We start from the raw sequence: 17,454 nt of genomic DNA on the forward strand, positions 1-17,454 counted from the left end.
AAACACATCGCAATACAAGCATCCATCCAAAAACTGGAAAGAACTCAAATACAAAAGCTAACCTTGCACCTAAAGGGGCTGGAGGAAAAACAACAAATAAAACCAAAGCCCAGCAGAAGATAGTTAATAAAGATTCAAGCAGAACTCAATGAAATAGAGACCAGAAGAACTGTGGAACAGATCAACAAAACCAGGAGTTGGTTCTTTGAAAGAATTAATAAGATAGATAAACCATTAGCCACCCTTATTAAAAGGTAGAGAGAGAAGACTCAAATTAATAAAATCACAAATGGAAAAGGAGAGATCACCACAAATAACAAGGAAGTACAAATGATTTTAAAAACTTATTATGAGCAGCTATATGCCAATAAATTAGGCAATCTTGGAGAAATGGACACTTTTCTGGAAAACCACAAACTACCAAAACTGGAACAGGAAGAAGTAGAAAACCTAAACAGGCCAGTAACCAGGGAGGAAATTGAAGCAGTCCTCAAAAACCTCCCAACACAGAAAAGTCCAGGGCCAGATGGCTTCCCAGGGGAACTATAAAAACGTTTAAAGAAGAAACCATACCTATACTACTAAAGCTGTTCTGAGAGATAGAAAGGGATGGAATACTTCCAACCTTGTTCTATGAGGCCAGAACCACCTTAATTCCAAAACCAGACAAAGACCCCACCAAAAAGGAGAACTATATAGGCCAATATCCTTGATGGACACAGATGCAAAAATTCTCAAAAGACACTAGCCAATAGGAACCAACAATACATTAAGAAGATTATTCACCATGACCAAGTGGTGATCGATATGAATGGATCAAGAAGTTGTGGTCTATGTATACAATGGAATATTATTCAGCCATTAGAAATGACAAATACCCACCATTTGCTTCGATATGGATTTAACTGCAGGGTATTATGCTGAGTGAAATAAGTCAGTCGGAGAAGAACAAACATTATATGGTCTCATTTATTTGGGGAATATAAAAATAGTGAAAGGGAATAAAGGGGAAAGGAGAGAAAATGAGTGAAAATATCAAAGAGGGTGAAAAAACATGAGAGACACCTAAATCTGGAAATGAACAAGGGGTAGTAGAATGGGAGGTGGGTGGGGTGTCGGGTGACTGGGTGAGGGGCACTGAAGGGGGCACTTGATGGGATGAGCACTGGGTGTTATGCTGTATGTTGGCAAATTGAACTCCAATTCAAAAAAAAGAAAAGAAAAAAAGATAAAGAAAAGTTAAAAAGTTAATTGCTAGAACATGAACCAAGCGCTCTTTTGTTTTACTTGTGTTAGTGGTAGTATTCCCTTGGAACTACACAACCCAAGTCAGCATCCTTTCCCCTACTGAATTGGATAAGAAGGGTCTGGTAATGCACACTCTGTGTCTGGAGGAAAAGTAAGTGATCTATATTTCCCTGTATTCGTTATTCTTCTCAACACTAGGGAGAAACAATATTTCAAAATAAGGATGCTACTGCAGGGAAAAGCCCTCATTAGAGTGAGTGAAGTGGTTTTCTTCTCAGAGTATATTTTATCATTCATTATAAGTCTCAAACACTATAAGGGTTATGTAGTTCAGACAATCGCAGCTGTTCAAAGATAGTAGAACATTTTGAAGTCTTTTAAAGGAATTTGAAGCCATTCCTCCACTTGTGAACCATCCAGCCATTATTTCAGAAAATTGGGTTGGATGTCAGTACTGGAGCCCATGAAATACGTCTTAGGACCTTGTGCTTCCTTTGGTAGAAACCCACATGCAAAGGTGTAACTTGTTTTCACAAAGGAATTAATAATGCCTGGAAAGGTAATCAATTTGGCTCTTGACTCTGCTAGTCATTCACTCTGTCACTTAGATGACTGTATTGTTTTAGCCTTAATTTTTTTGTAAATGAAATGAGCAATATTCTTCAAGATATAATTGTTGATTCCTTCAAAAAGAAATTACCTTGACAACAATGCATAGTGCACAAGCTCTTGCAGCAACTACAGGAAAAACATGACCAAAGTTTTTAAATTTTGGTTTCTATTCTGATATTGAGAATGCCATGAACACATGTTTTGCTTATATATGTATGTATGTATATGTATATATAATTAGAATATATATAAAGATAAATATATATGTTATATATATGTTATATATTTATCTTTAGCATTATATGTTTAAATATATGTTATATATTTATCTTTAGCATTAATTTGTTTCCCCAAGAAGCACAGCACCATCCACGGAAGGAGTGCTGGTGGGGCAAGGGAGCCAGTTGTATTCCAGGACCTGCCCATGGGCCTGACAATCAGTAAGCACTCTGTAAATGATGCCCAAAGTAAATATGGGGATCCTTTATACAGGAGGAAAGTTCAGAGGAGTAATTCTGAAGGAAATCTTGTCAATAACTGACCAATGAGTTTATGGCATGTGCCAATTTCAGTGACTTCCTAGGTTTCTGTGTTGACGATTTTGTCAACAACAAGGACCAGAGGTAAGCTCTGTAAGAAGAGTGATGTAATCTCATTAACCAGGATGGGCATAGGCTAGAACCTAGTGTTGACTCCCATGGTTTAGATGGGAGTCAAATGCCCCATATATGTGATTACTGATCTTGTTAAAACTTATCATTACAGGGCAAAGTTACAGCAAACATATTGGGTTACACAATCTACTATCAACAGCAACACTGGCACAAAATTCAGATCTTTTGCCTCAAATGTATTTATATACAGACCTATTTTTGTTGAGCAAACCCAACAGCTATTGAAAAAAAAATTGTAATGTGTTCTATGAGATGCAAGCATGCACATTCATGCACACCCCCTCACACACACACACACACACACACACACACACAGTTTGAAAAAAAATGTTTGCCAGGACAGGGAAGAAGTAAAATTTTCGCTATTTACATAGGACATTATACTCTATATAGAAAACCTAAAACACGCCATCAAAAAATACTAGAACTAATAAACAAATTTAGTAAAGTTGTAGGATACAAAATTAACATGCAGAAATTTGTTGCACCAATAATGAAGCCACAGAAAAAGAAATTAAGGAATTAATCACATTCACAATTCCATCAAAAACTACAAGATACCTAGAGATAAACCTAACTAAAGAGGTGAAAAACCTATTCTCTGAAAACTAGAACACTGATGAAAGAAATTGAAGATGACACAAAGAAATGGAAAGACATTCTATGCTTATAAATTAGAGAACACATATTGATAAAGTGTGTATACTACTCAAACAAATCTACACATTTAATGTAATCCTTAGGACAATATCATCAGCATTTTCACAGAGCTAGAGCAAACAATTCTAAAATTTGTACAGAACCACAAAAGACTCCAAAAAGCCAAAGCAATACTGAAAACGAAAAGCAAAACTGGAGGCATCATGATTCCAGACTTCAAGTTATGTTACAAATCTGTGGTCCTCAAGACAGAATGGTCTGGCACAAAAACAGACAAATAGATCAATGGAACAGAATAGAAAACCTAGAAATGAGCCCACAAGTATATGGTCAATTAATCTTTGACAAAGCAGAAAAGACTAAGTAACAGGAAAAAGAGTATTTTCAACAAATGATGTTGGGAAAACTGGGCAGTAACATGCAGAAAAATGAAAGTGGACCACTGACTTACACCATACAGGAAAATAAATTCAAAATGGATGAAGTAATGCTGATGATTTTTACTTTATAACTTAAAAAATTATTATTTAACAAAAAAGCATGAACAATAACAAAAAATAGAAAAAAACAAGAAAATACAAACAGTGTTTGAAACATGTTGACAGACATATTCATACTTTAATATGTAGAGAGAATGTTAAATAAGTTTAAAAAGTAACATTTCTAATAAATATGAAAAATAATATTGGCAGATAACTTTTAAAATAATAAATATTAACACATTTGAGAAGTTTCAACCTCACTAATTTTTTAAAATAATAATTAAATTCAGTCATCTTAGGCCAATATTACCGGATATGTAAACGTGTATATGTTTAATGCTATTTACTACATGTAAAATACTATTTACTACAACTCTTTAGAGAGTATTGTGAGGATGTTGGGAAAATAGGAACTATCAATCAATAGGAAAGTAAGCTGATAATGTAAAATACAATCTAAAAATAAGGGGAGGATCCCTGGTGGCTCAGCGGTTTAGCGCCTGCATTTGGCCCTGGGCACGATCCCGGACTCCCAGGATCGAGTCCCATGTCGGGTTCCCTACATGGAGCCTGCTTCTCCCTCTGCCTGTGTCTCTGCCTCTCTCTCTCTCTCTCTCTCTCTCTCTCATAAATAAATAAAATAAATCTTTAAAAATAAAAAAAATAAAAATAAAAAAGGGGCAGCCTGGGTGGCTCAGCGGTTTAGCACCACCTTGGGCCCAGGGCCGGATCCTGAAGACCCAGGATCGAGTCCCACGTCGGGCTCCCTGCATGGAGCCTACTTCCACCTGTCTGACACACACTCTCTTTCTCTCATGAATAAATAAATAAAATCATAAATAAATAAATAAATAAATAAATAAATAAATAAATAAATAAATAAAAATAAGGGCACCTGGGTATCTCAGTGGTTGAGTGTGTCTGCCTTTGGTTCAGGGAGTGATCCTGGGGTCCTGATATGCAATCCCACATCAGGGTCCCTGTAGGAAGCCAGCTTCTCCCTCTGCCTATGTCTCTGCCTCTCTCTCTCTCTTTGTGTGTGTCTCTCATGAATGGGTAAATGAAATCTTTAAAAATAAATAAATAAATAAAAATAAAAATAAAACCAAAACTTTAAATATATTTACACAAATTGGCTAATTCTGATGGAAGAAAATGTGAAAAAAAAACACGTAAAAATCCACGCTCAAAATTAAGTATTAGGATATTTATCATTAAATAATTTATTGCTGCCACAATTAAAGTGTTGTATGTATCAAAAATGAAGCATTGGTTAAATATAATGGAGCATGTCCCTAGGGTAGAATACCCTGTGAACACTGAATGCTGTCTTTGAAAGAATATTTCACTTCAGAGATACTTCTTATGAAGCAGTTTGTGAACGATGTAAATTGTCAAATTATACGTAACACATACATTTACTCATGCATATATGTGTGTGTGTGTGTGTGTGTGTCGGTGTGTAAATGTTATACAACATATGTATATACATTTTATATTTACTTATATATATGTTCATACAGTAGGAATGCAATTTTGTAAGGATGACCTTCTATATGATATGTTTTTGGCAACTATTTCTGGGTATTAAGGGAGCTTGTAAGTTTTTTGGGAAGGGCTTCTAAATTTTTGGACATTTTCTTATTTTCCTCACTGTGTGTATTGCCTTAATATGCATATATAATAACTATTAGACTATCAATAAAATGCTAAAATAAATAACATAAACTGGGCTATTTTCCATTTTTATGTCTTTTTACATTAGTTCCCACATTTCTCTAGGAGGGAAAGCTGCTGGAGGAAATTTCTGATGAAATGCTCAGAAAATCAGGGACTTGCACTTGTGAGTCCGTAGGTGGAGAAAAGTGGCAACACTTTTCTCAAAGCCCATATGAACTTAGGCTCACTCTCTTCCACTCCATGAAACTTCTAATGAACTGTCTCATTAACGTCCCTGGAATCCACAGGGAAATGACCCGCTCTTTCCAAGAGCACTTCATTTCATGGCCTTCTCTCAAAACTATTTAAGTCCTTGCCTCTTCTCACCCTGGGCACTACCCCTTTTGCCCAGGAATCCAAACACAGAACACCCAGAGACGATTCAGCATTCTTTAATGGTCTGCAGCTTTCTTCCTGCCTTCTTACTGTTTCACAATTGTCTCTCTTTGGTTTCTAGATATTTTCATGTAAGACAGGAAGCAAAAATTAACATACTTTTATATTAGGCTGGAGAATTTGTATGATTTGTCCTAACAATGCAAATTGTTTCAAGGATTTTAGGATGGCATTTTTAAATGATACTTCCATCTGCAGAGTTATATTGCAAAATATCTCTTAACAAATTGCTGTACCTCTCTCTTTGTGCTAATTCCATCAACAGTTGCGAAGGATAGTTCTTGTCTATAATTCAGAAAATTCAAGTTCATAAATCCAAATTAAAATCCTCTATATGTTGTATTTTCATGCAGAGGACATCTAGACATACAGATTGTCCAAATCTTGAAAGTTTCCCCATTGTGGATACTAATGACTATGAATGTTTTTCTTTATCAACATAAACTAGAGGATAAACTAAGTCCACTAATCTTAATCATTTCTCTTCTAGTAACAGATCACCTTATATTTTCTGAAAAGGCTCTATTAATTCCTTATTCCTTTCTTAATTACATAAAGTTCTTATAGTTTACTGAGTAGTAGTAGTAGTTGTTGTTGTTGTTGTTCCTATTTATTACATTTTGTATGACCATCTCAACCTTTGAATAACACACCCTATTCTGAATGGCTCTTTGGAGAGAATTCATGTCTGAGTAAGTAACAGAGATGATCCTCTTTAGTTGGGCCTAAGTTTAGTATAAAATTAGGCATAGGGTGATTTTTTTTGTTGATGTGCATTATCTTCTTAATTTATGCATACCAAGAAGTGTGTATAGCAAGCTGCTTTTAATACATATTCAGTTTGCATGGCTGAGAAAAATATTGAGGAATGTGGGGTGATGAGGTTATGAGGTTAAACATGAGAGAATATTGGGTAAATGAATAAATCAATAAATCATTTTGAAGATTTTTTAATTAAACTATTGGATATAATAGTCTGAAGTTTTCTTTTTTTTTAAAGTTGAGTTCTTTTTTTTAATATTTAAATTTTTTAAATTTTTATTTATTTATGATAGTCACAGAGAGAGAGAGAGAGGCAGAGACACAGGCAGAGGGAGAAGCAGGCTCCATGCACTCCATGCACCGGGAGCCTGATGTGGGATTCAATTCCGGGTCTCCAGGATCGCGCCCTGGGCCAAAGGCAGGCGCCAAACCGCTGCGCCACCCAGGGATCCCAGTTTGAAGTTTTCTAAACAATGTAAAAATCCTTATCAAATTTGAGCAATTCATGTGAATCACTAGAAGCTGCTGCAATACTTAGGCCAGTTTTGTTTATTCTCCATCTCCCATTACCTTAATGAAAACCTGGTCTATTGAAATTGTCCAGGAAGATCACAGGTGACAGATCAAATGCTGATGAGCACCCAGCTTGGCTCTCCAAATGAGACTTCAAATATTTGATGAGTAAGGAAAAACTGAGCATCTAGGGGTCTGAATGAATCAACTCTGTATGATGTCAGTAATATTTATGCAAGTTAAATCTAAGGAAGTGGAGGCAGAGTTGTCTACAACTCATGGGCTGAAAATCCCAGGTGCAAGCTTAGTGACATAAGCTCACCATGACCCCCACCCCAACTACATTGAGAGGCAGGCTGCCTGTTTAATGATTTCTAGAAATTATCTAGAGCATTCATTACAAATATACAGTTGTATTGATGCTATTTGAATAGAATAATGAAAAGAATCTTCTTTTCTACAAAATACCTTTTTATGTCTGTGTATACATGATCTTTGCAAAATTTTTCCTTCTCTTTTTCTTTTTCTAATGATTTAAGCAAAAATTGACCTTGCAAATTAGATGAGCTAGGGACAATACTATCTGAAAGACACAGAAAGTTAAATGAAAAACTTGAACTAGTCTATTTATAGTGCACCAATTACAAAAAGGCTTCCTAATTCCCTCCTGGGGTTCCCCACCACCACCATTGGCATGCTTGCCTTTGTATCCTTGCCCTCTTTTTACAGAAAAGGAGACTGAAGGTTGGAAAATGGAGGTATTTCCCTTAATGATAATATAAGCAGACTCCTGTAGGCCCTTTGATTTCAAGCCCAGAGCTCTTGCCATGCTGTCAATAATGCAAACATTTTTCCATAGCATTTTTCCATAAGACTTTTAAAGGTTGTATAGACACCTGTATTCTTTAATTCTACTCTGGAAGTGATTCACCAGCATTTTTTAATGCTCTGCATCCCATAGACTAAACATCAATCACAAACAGTGGGTCTCTGTAGCTGTGGTTATCCAGGTATGTGATCTCTTTAGGGGTTCTGGCAGGCAACGTATGTGGTTGACAAAAGAATATGGTTCTAAGTCACTCTTTGTAGTGATGCTCTAAACAGTAATGGACACTTGGTGAAATGGTCTAATTACATTGGCATTTTATTGTCTAATAATTCTATGGTTCTTATTCCAATTTGATGTTATTATTGATTATAACTTTTTTGAGATACTATGCATAATTTAGGAATACAGAGAAGATTCAGAGATAAGGTCTTGTATTTAGTTTCAAAACTGCACAACTGGGAATCCCTGGGTGGCTCAGTGGTTTGGCGCCTGCCTTTGGCCCTGGGTGTGATCCTGGAGTCCTGGGATCAGGTCCACATCCGGCTCCTTGCATGAAGCCTGCTTCTCCCTCTGCCTGTGTCTGCCTCTCTCTCTCTCTCTCTCTCCTCTGTGTGTGTGTATGCATGTGTGTGTGTGTGTGTGTGTGTGTATGTGATGAATAAATAAAATATTTTTAAAAACTGCACAACTATGAATTGAACTGGCTTGAGAAACTCTCATGTAAAAATTCAACCAGAAGAGTTTTAATGTGTACATAATGTGCCAAAAGTGTGATATATTTGATATAAGAATGGAAATGTAATATTTCTAGTGTATTCTGAACTGGAAAAACTCCACCTGAAGTACATTGGAATTAAGATATTGCATTTTAAAATGGATATTGCCAAAGATCATCTTAAGTTAATACCTGGAACTTGAATATTTTGCCAAGGTCTTCATAAATGCATACAAGAATCAAGAAGCATAAGTTGGCACAGAGAAGCATGAAGAAAGTCTAACCATATTCACCTTATGAAAGGCTGAAAATTAAAAAGAGAAGAAGCTGCTTCTGAGCAGATCTAGAGAGCAAGAAGGACATTCCATGAGGCAATTTTTAATCCAAGTGAGTACGGAGATTTCTAGCCATGGAGCTACTGCACTGAAAGAATATGGGGTATGCTCTTTCATCTGGCAGAAAGTTCACCAGTGGCCATTAGAACGAAGAAAAGGCTTAGAGATTCCATTGTAACTTGGTTCAAAAGATAGGCTTAGTGATCATCCCGGGCCTCAGCAAGAATCATACCCTAATTTCAAGTTAGGTGGGAGAAGTAACTTCAAACATCCCTATTCAACCAAATACATACTCCTTACAAAATAAGAGCATATTTGTAGATGTCAGGATGGAATAAATGCATTGTTCATTTTTTCAATTTGTGATATAGCATAATAAATAGTAATTTAAAGAAGTTTTGGGGATAGTTCCATCCAATTAAGTCATACCAATGTTATTTAATATTTTTTCTTGTGTTCTCATAATTTTCAGTCCAGACATATATACATTTCTCATGGATATTTAAATTCTCTTCAGTTTTTTTTAAAGGTTTATTTATTTATTCAGAGAGAGAGAGAAAGAGAGGCAGAGACACGGGCTGAGGGAGAAGCAGGCTCCACGCAGGCAGCCCGCCTTAGGACTTGATCCTGGGTCTCCAGAACCACACCCCCGACTGTAGGCGGCGCTAAACCGCTGTGCCACCGGGGCTGCCCAATTCTCTTCAGTTTTAAATATGATGCATATATTTCTGAAAATTTATGCTAAAGGCCATTTCCTTCAAGTGAAGAGATAATTAGAGCAAAAATATAGAATTGGACAGATGAAGTCGTTTTGCCAGGAATGCCAGAGTCCATGGAACTGAAGTTCAAGAGTATTTTACAATTCAGATTCATGGATTTTAGTTGAATATGCAGATTGCTTAAATAAGAAATTGAGATTCTCACATACATAGTAACAGTTTTGAAATAACTAACATATATGAGTAAAACATTCATATTTTGTTTTGCATTTTATAAAATATATTCACCTAAGAATTTCTCATTTTATCCATAAAGCAACCCTGTTATATTATATTATCTAAATTCAATATAAATGGAAACAGGCTGAAAAAGTTTGGGGAGAGAATCCAAGGTAACAGAATTCTTTAATGTCAGAGAGAGAACTCAATTCATCTGTTTCTAAATTTTGCTTTACTCTATATCTACTACATCATTTCAGGATCAAATTCCCGTATAAAGGCACATAATAACTCTAGACATTTTCTTTTTTTCCTGGGCATTGTTTTAACATTTTCATTTGTACTAATCATAACAAAGCAATATAATCTGTGTTCTACAGAAATTCAACAATTATATGTCCTCCTCATAATGCTTCCTCATAATAAGACAGCAGATGAAAAATCAAACCAAAAGGGGCTTGTTTTTTGGCCAGTTGGACCTTTGTTTGTTGTTGTTGTTGTCGTCATTTTTAGTTTCAGAGATAAAATTTAGTGATTCAACAGTTGCAAATAACAACCAGTGCTCATTATATCAAGTGCCCTCCTTAATGCCTATCACTCAATTATCTCTTCCGCCACCCCCCTCCCTTCCATCAATCCTCAGTTTGTTTCCTAGAGTTAAGAATCTCTTATGGTTTAACCCCCTCTCAATTTTCATCTTAGTTTATTTTTCCTTCCCTTCCTCTAGGTTCATCTTTTTGTTTCTTAAATTCCACATGAGTGCAATCATATGGTATTTATCTTTCTCCGACTGACTTATTACACTCAGCATAATACCCTCTACATCCAATCATATTGTTGCAAATGGCAAGATTTCATTCTTTTTGATGGCTGAGTAATATTCCATTGTATGTATATACCATGTCTTTTTTAACCATTCATCTGTCAGTGGACATCTGGGCTCTTTCCAGATTTTGGGACCACTAGATATTTATCCAAAGGATACAAACAGCTATTTGATGGGATATGTGCACCCCAATGTTTGTTTATAGCAGCAATGTCCACAAAAGCCAATCAGGTCTTTTCATGTGCATAAAAGGAAAATAAGGCAAGCCAGCTGCAAACTAGAGAAGACTTTAGAGTTTGCCTTTGTTACTGCTAGGATGATAGGATGAGAGGGAAACAACCACAACAACAGAAAGAAAAAAAAAAAAACAATGAGAGGGGCAGAATAGTATTAAAAATTTTTGGAATGCATATGATTGGTTGAACAGGGAAAGCTACTTGATCTTATAAAGCAATACCTATTTTCTCTTTGATACTGAGATCCTAGGGCATGATCAAATGTTAGGATCAAATTGTGGGAAGTATGGAAACAGAAAACAACTAATATTTAGGCTATCCCATAAACTCGACAACATTTTCCCTGTAGATACACATGTTAATGGGTTCCATTAATGAAAACTAGAAAGATGGGAGAAAAATGAGGCAGATTGGAAATCATGATGAAATGGTACATGGTGTCGGAGAACTTATGAAACCTGGCTCAAATCTTTTGAAATTAGCACCAAAAATAAATAAGATAAGAAAAACACTTTATTCTGTTAAAAATCAGCAGCCATGATTATAATAATTTCTGTGATGTATTCTCAATTATAACATCTTTATTAGCCATATTAATGATTATATATAGTTTAAAATTTAACAGATTCACACTTTTGGCACATTTCATTTGACAACTAATGTAAATATCTAGGTTTTTTTAGAATGTAGGTAGGAGCACAGAATGATTTGAGACAGCCTGGTCCAAACATTTCTTCCATTAATAGTATGTGTGACCATAAAAACATTATTCACAATTCTGCCATCAGTGAGAAAGGGGATTATAGTTCCTCACTTTTTAGGTTTATTGTGAAGCCTTACAAGCCCATATATATGAAGTACTTCACACAAAGTACACTCCTCACAATTATTTTTAATAGCTTTTCGTTTTCTGTGCAATTGACTCACATGCTCATACTTTGAATATTTCTAGAAACATAAATTAGTTTGATCAATCTACCTCAAAAATGTATTGGTAAAATATATCTTGCCATGACATATTCAATATTAAAGCATATAAAAATCATCCTTAACTTTCAAAAACTTTGTTGTAGATGTTTCACAACTGTAGATATCACCTGAAATTACATAAAATATAGGTAACCAATTTTTCTTAATTACTAATCACTATGAAAAAATTAAATTACTAATAATAAGAGGTGATTTATAGCTTAACATGTATGTCTCTGGGCTTAGTTGCTAATGCTAAATTCTAACAGCTAATGTCGTTTCTAGTACATAATCTTTTTTTTCAAAAATTTTATTTATTCATTCATGAAAGACAGAGAGAGAGAGAGGCAGAGACATAGGCAAGGGGAGAAGCAGGCTCCAAGAAGGAAGCCCAATGTGGGAATTGATCCCAGTACTCCGGGATCATGCCCTGAGCCAAAGGCAGATGCTCAACTGCTGAGCCATGCAGGTGTCCCTCTAGTACATAATCTTTTTTTAAAAAAGATTTTATTTATTTATTTATTCATGAGAGACACAGAGAGAAAGACAGGCAGAGACACTGGCAGAGGGAGAAGCAGGCTCCATGCAGGAAGCCCGACGTAGGACTTAATCCCAGGTCTCCAGGATCAGGCCCTGGGCTGAAGGCGGCACTAAACCGCTGAGCCACCTGGGCTGCCCACTAGTACATAATGTTAATTCCAATTCTTCATCATCCTAAAATTAAATTTCTTTCTTAAAAATAAAAATAATTCTACAAGAGGGACTTCCCTTTTTTTCTGTGTTTGCAAGAGTGGTTTCCATTTCCCACTTTATTTTTTCCCATACATCGCTTCTCGGCCTTTTGGCTAAGATCAAGTGTATTTTTTCCCATACAATTTGATTTTGCAATGCAGATGAACTGGCACCAGGAGAATACTCATAATTCTCACAGCCCATGTAGCAGATCACTCATTTGTAGCTAAGTAGCAGAGATAGATGACTCATAGTCAGTATTGAAATGTTTTTAAGATGGTGCTAATGTTGATTATAATAAAGATTCATTTAATAAGGATAGCAGTTTAAACATATCTAAGACAGTATGTATATGTACACACACACACAGCAGACCAGGGTATATTTAACTGAATAACATGGTTTACACCCTTATGTGTTGTTAAATGTATCACTGTAGTACAATAGCATCTGTTGACATCATCTTGTTCAATGTTTTTAAAGAAATATTGATTCAAAATGATCAATTTTATGTAAAAAACATTCTAGAATAGATTAGTTTCTAGATATCTGTGCTAAAGTTGTAAGAAAATATTTTTAAGAGTTTTCTCCCAAATTTTAGTAGTTTGTTGCCTAACAATCAACCCATATGTTGTTATGTTAATTCTCTGAGGATACTGTCATTTTATTTGGAAGATTGTAGGTCATAGTAGCACCATCATAGGATTAATGGAGATGCACAACACATCCTCTACGGACTTCACCTTCATGGGGCTGTTCAACAGGAAGGACATCTCCGGCCTTCTTTTTCTCATTGTCTCTATCATCTTTTTCACTGCACTGATGGCCAACGGAGTCATGATCTTCCTGATTCGCACCGATTCACGACTTCACACACCCATGTACTTCTTGCTCAGCCACCTCTCCTTCATTGACATGATGTACATCTCCACCATTGTGCCAAAGATGCTGGTTGATTACCTACTTGGTCAAAGAACCATCTCCTTTATGGGGTGCACAGCTCAGCACTTCCTCTACCTCACCCTGGTGGGAGCTGAGTTCTTTCTGCTGGGCCTCATGGCCTATGATCGCTATGTGGCCATCTGCAACCCTCTTCGCTATCCTGTTCTTATGAGCCGCCAGGTCTGTTGGATGATCATAGCAGGTTCCTGGTTTGGGGGCTCTTTGGATGGCTTTCTTCTAACTCCTATCACCATGAGCTTTCCTTTCTGCAACTCGCGAGAGATTAATCATTTCTTCTGTGAGGCACCTGCAGTCTTGAAGTTGGCATGTGCAGACACAGCCCTCTATGAGACAGTAATGTATGTGTGCTGTGTTCTGATGCTGCTGATTCCTTTCTCTGTGGTGATTTCTTCCTATGCTCGAATTCTGACCACAGTCCACCACATGAGTTCAGTGGAAGGGAGGAAAAAGGCATTTGCCACCTGCTCATCTCACATAACAGTGGTGACCTTGTTCTATGGGGCTGCCATGTACACCTACATGCTGCCACACTCTTACCACAGGCCAGCCCAGGACAAAGTCTTTTCTGTGTTCTACACAATCCTTACACCAATGCTAAATCCACTCATCTACAGTCTGAGGAACAAGGATGTGACTGGAGCTCTGAAAAAAGCATTGGCCAGGTTCAAGGGTACACAAAGGGTGGCAGGAGAAGTGTTTTGATAGTGGCTTCTTCTCATGTGGACGGCAAATGGGAGACTTTGTGGACAGTGGTAGCCATGCTCTCAATGAAGGATTAAACTGGAGAGTAGGTTCAATTGTGCAGGATGAAAAAAAAAGAGAGAGAAAGATCAATATAAAAAAATTCATCCTCTTGATCTTCATTCCTTCATCTTTCTTATACCTTCCCTTTATTCTGTCCTGTTCACCTGTATTCAAAATAAATGCCCAGTGTTTTTCAAGAATAGAAGATAAAATTTCTTGATCTGCAATTTCACCTTTTGGAGATAACATAAATTGCATGAAATTTTAAATGGTATGAAGTATGCTGAGTGCAGAAAGGAAGATGGTACTTTTGGTATAGATGATACTGTTTTAAAACTCTTTGCACCACCTAAAAATAAGAAAAATGTTATCTTTTCTATTTTGAAGACTAATACCTGACTCAGCCTTTTAAGAAGACAATTGTGTATCTACCTATGTGTTCCAGTTTGTCAGTTGGTCAAAAGAGTCACTGAATATAGTTTTCTCAAATAGTCATTGTGTTGTATAAAATAACTAGGTGTGTTTTACTTTAAGTATCAATGCAGTATTTAACTTTTGTTTGTAGCATGTAAGTGAAAACTACCTGTCAGATAAATTAAAATTTATGGATGATGACGAAGGACATTGCCCAGAAAAGAAAATGTGGGGATATAATATGCTTATAAAAGTTTCCTAAATGTCAGAGGAACACACAGGGATATGGGCTGGGAGGATACTAAAATAATTTTTTTCAAATATGTCACAGGGTCATCAGGGTTATCATATACCAGCCAGATACTAGGAGTTTGCTCTTTTTCCATATTCATGCTCCTCACTGATTCGGGAATTGAGGACAATAAACATGTGGCAAAACATATTTAGTGTTGCATTTGATTATATAAAGAGTTTAAGTATAATAGAGGTTACTTTGTTAAAATTATTAATAATCATAATCAATCATATTAGTCAATCTGTCTAAAACTTAACAATTCATACACCTTGTAAGGCTCACCATTCTCTAACAAACTTGGAACCAAAAAACACGTATTAACAGCTCTAATTACAGATGAAAACAGTGGGGATCAAGGAAGTAAGAGACTTCTGTTGGGAAATATTTTAAATTAGAGTGCAAATTTTCAAAAAATATAATTGATTAAACATTATATATTTCAGATACATCTTCATTCATTCATTCATTCATGTACTAATCTATTCATCATAGCTGATAGCAAGATAGTTAAAGTATCTACAGTGAAAATGTCAAAAATGTTACATTCTAATGGAGGAAAGACAATGAAAGAAAAAAACCACTAGCAATCAAGAAAACAATTTATATCATCCCACCGCACTGTATGCAGCAACAGTGACTAAGGCTGAAAGTATCTGTTCTCTGTGACGCAAAAGAAACACCCTCTCGTGAATTTCTTATAAACATGTATGATATCTTTACCAAAAGACATCTAGTAACAGATTAAAATAAGAAGCTACCCAAAAGCCCACTAGTGATGACTTGGGGAAATAAATTGTGACCTGGTCATGCAATAAGAATAGACATTCTATTAATACTACTTACAATGATATAGATTATTTATTTTTTTGTTGGAGTTCAATTTGCCAACAAATAAAATAACACCCAGGGCTCATCCGCCAAGTGCCCCCCTCAATGCCCATCAACCAGTCACCCCAACACCCTGCCCACTGCCCATTCCACTACCCCTTGTTCATTTCCCAGAATTCGGTGTCTCTCATGTTTTGTCACCCTCACTGATGTTTTCACTCATTTTCTCTATTTTCCCTTTATGCCCTTTCACTAATTTTTATATTCCCCAAATGAATGAGACCATATAATGTTTGTCCTTTTCCGATTTACTTATTTCACTCAGCACAATACCCTCCAGGACCCTCAAGTTCGAAGCAAATAGTGGGCATTTGTTTTTTTTAATGGCTGAATAATATTCCATTGATATCGACCACATATTCTTTATCCATTCATCTTTTGATGTACATTGAAGCTCCTTCCACACGTTGGCTATTGTGGACATTGCTGCTCTAAACATGGGGTGCAGGTATCCTGGCGTTTCACTGCATCGCTATCTTTGGGGTAAATCCCGAGCAGTGCAATTGCTGGGTCGTAAGGCAGATCTATTTTTAACTCTTTGAGGAATCTCCCACAGTTTTCCAGAGTGGCTGCACCAGTTCACATTCCCACCAACAGAGCAAGAGGGTTCCTCTTTCTCCACATCCTCTCCAACATTTGTTGATTCCTGTCTTGTTAATTTCCCCATTCTCACTGGTGTGAGGTGGTATCTCATTGTGGTTTTGATTTGTATTTCCCTGATGGCAAGTGATGCGGAGCATTTCCTCATGCTTGTTGGCCATGTCCATGTCTTCCTCTGTGAGATTTCTGTTCATGTCTTTTGCCCGTTTCGTGATTGGATTGTTTGTTTCTTTGCTGTTGAGTTTAAGAAGTTCTTTATAGATCTTGGATACTAGCCCATTATCTGATAGGTCATTTGCAAATAACTTTTCGATTCTGTAGGTTTTCTTTTAGTTTTGTTGACTCTTTCCTTTGCTGTGCAAAGCTTCTTATCTTGATGAAGTCACAGTAATTCATTTTTCTTTTGTTTCTCTTGCCCTCATGGATGTATCTTGCAAGAAGTTGCTGTGGCCAAGTTCAAAAAGGGTGTTGCCTGTGTTCTCCTCTAGGATTTTGATGGAATCTTGTCTCACATTTAGATCTTTCATCCATTTTGAGTTTATCTTTGTGTATGGTGTAAGAGAGTGGTCTAGTTTCATTCTTCTGCATGTGGATGTACAATTTTCACAGCACCATTTATTGAAGAGACTGACTTTTTTCCAGTGGATAGTCTTTCCTGCTTTGTTGAATATTAATTGACCATAAAGCTGAGGGTCCACTTGTGGATTCTCTATTCTGTTCCATTGATCTATGTGTCTGTTTTTGTGCCTGTACTACACTGTCTTGATGACCACAGCTTTGTAGTACAACCTGAAATCTGGCATTGTGTCTTGCTGCTTTATCCAGTCTAAAACCCTGAGCCTTTTGATGGGTTCATTAAGCCCATTCACATTCAGAGTTACTATTGAAAGATATGAATTTAGTG

General features: G+C 36.3%; 1 protein-coding gene across 1 annotated transcript; it reads left to right on the plus strand.

Moving 5' to 3' along the window:
- The first annotated feature begins 13,225 nt into the window (after positions 1–13,225).
- LOC112642232 (olfactory receptor 2T1) lies at positions 13,226–14,311 on the plus strand. Its single transcript, XM_025419669.2, has one exon. It carries the CDS (start codon positions 13,355–13,357, stop codon positions 14,309–14,311), a length of 957 nt encoding a protein of 318 aa, XP_025275454.2. The 5' UTR covers positions 13,226–13,354.
- Positions 14,312–17,454: the final 3,143 nt, after the last annotated feature.

This window comes from Canis lupus, chromosome 14 (genome assembly GCF_003254725.2).
Source record: "Canis lupus dingo isolate Sandy chromosome 14, ASM325472v2, whole genome shotgun sequence".
NCBI lineage: Eukaryota > Metazoa > Chordata > Mammalia > Carnivora > Canidae > Canis > Canis lupus.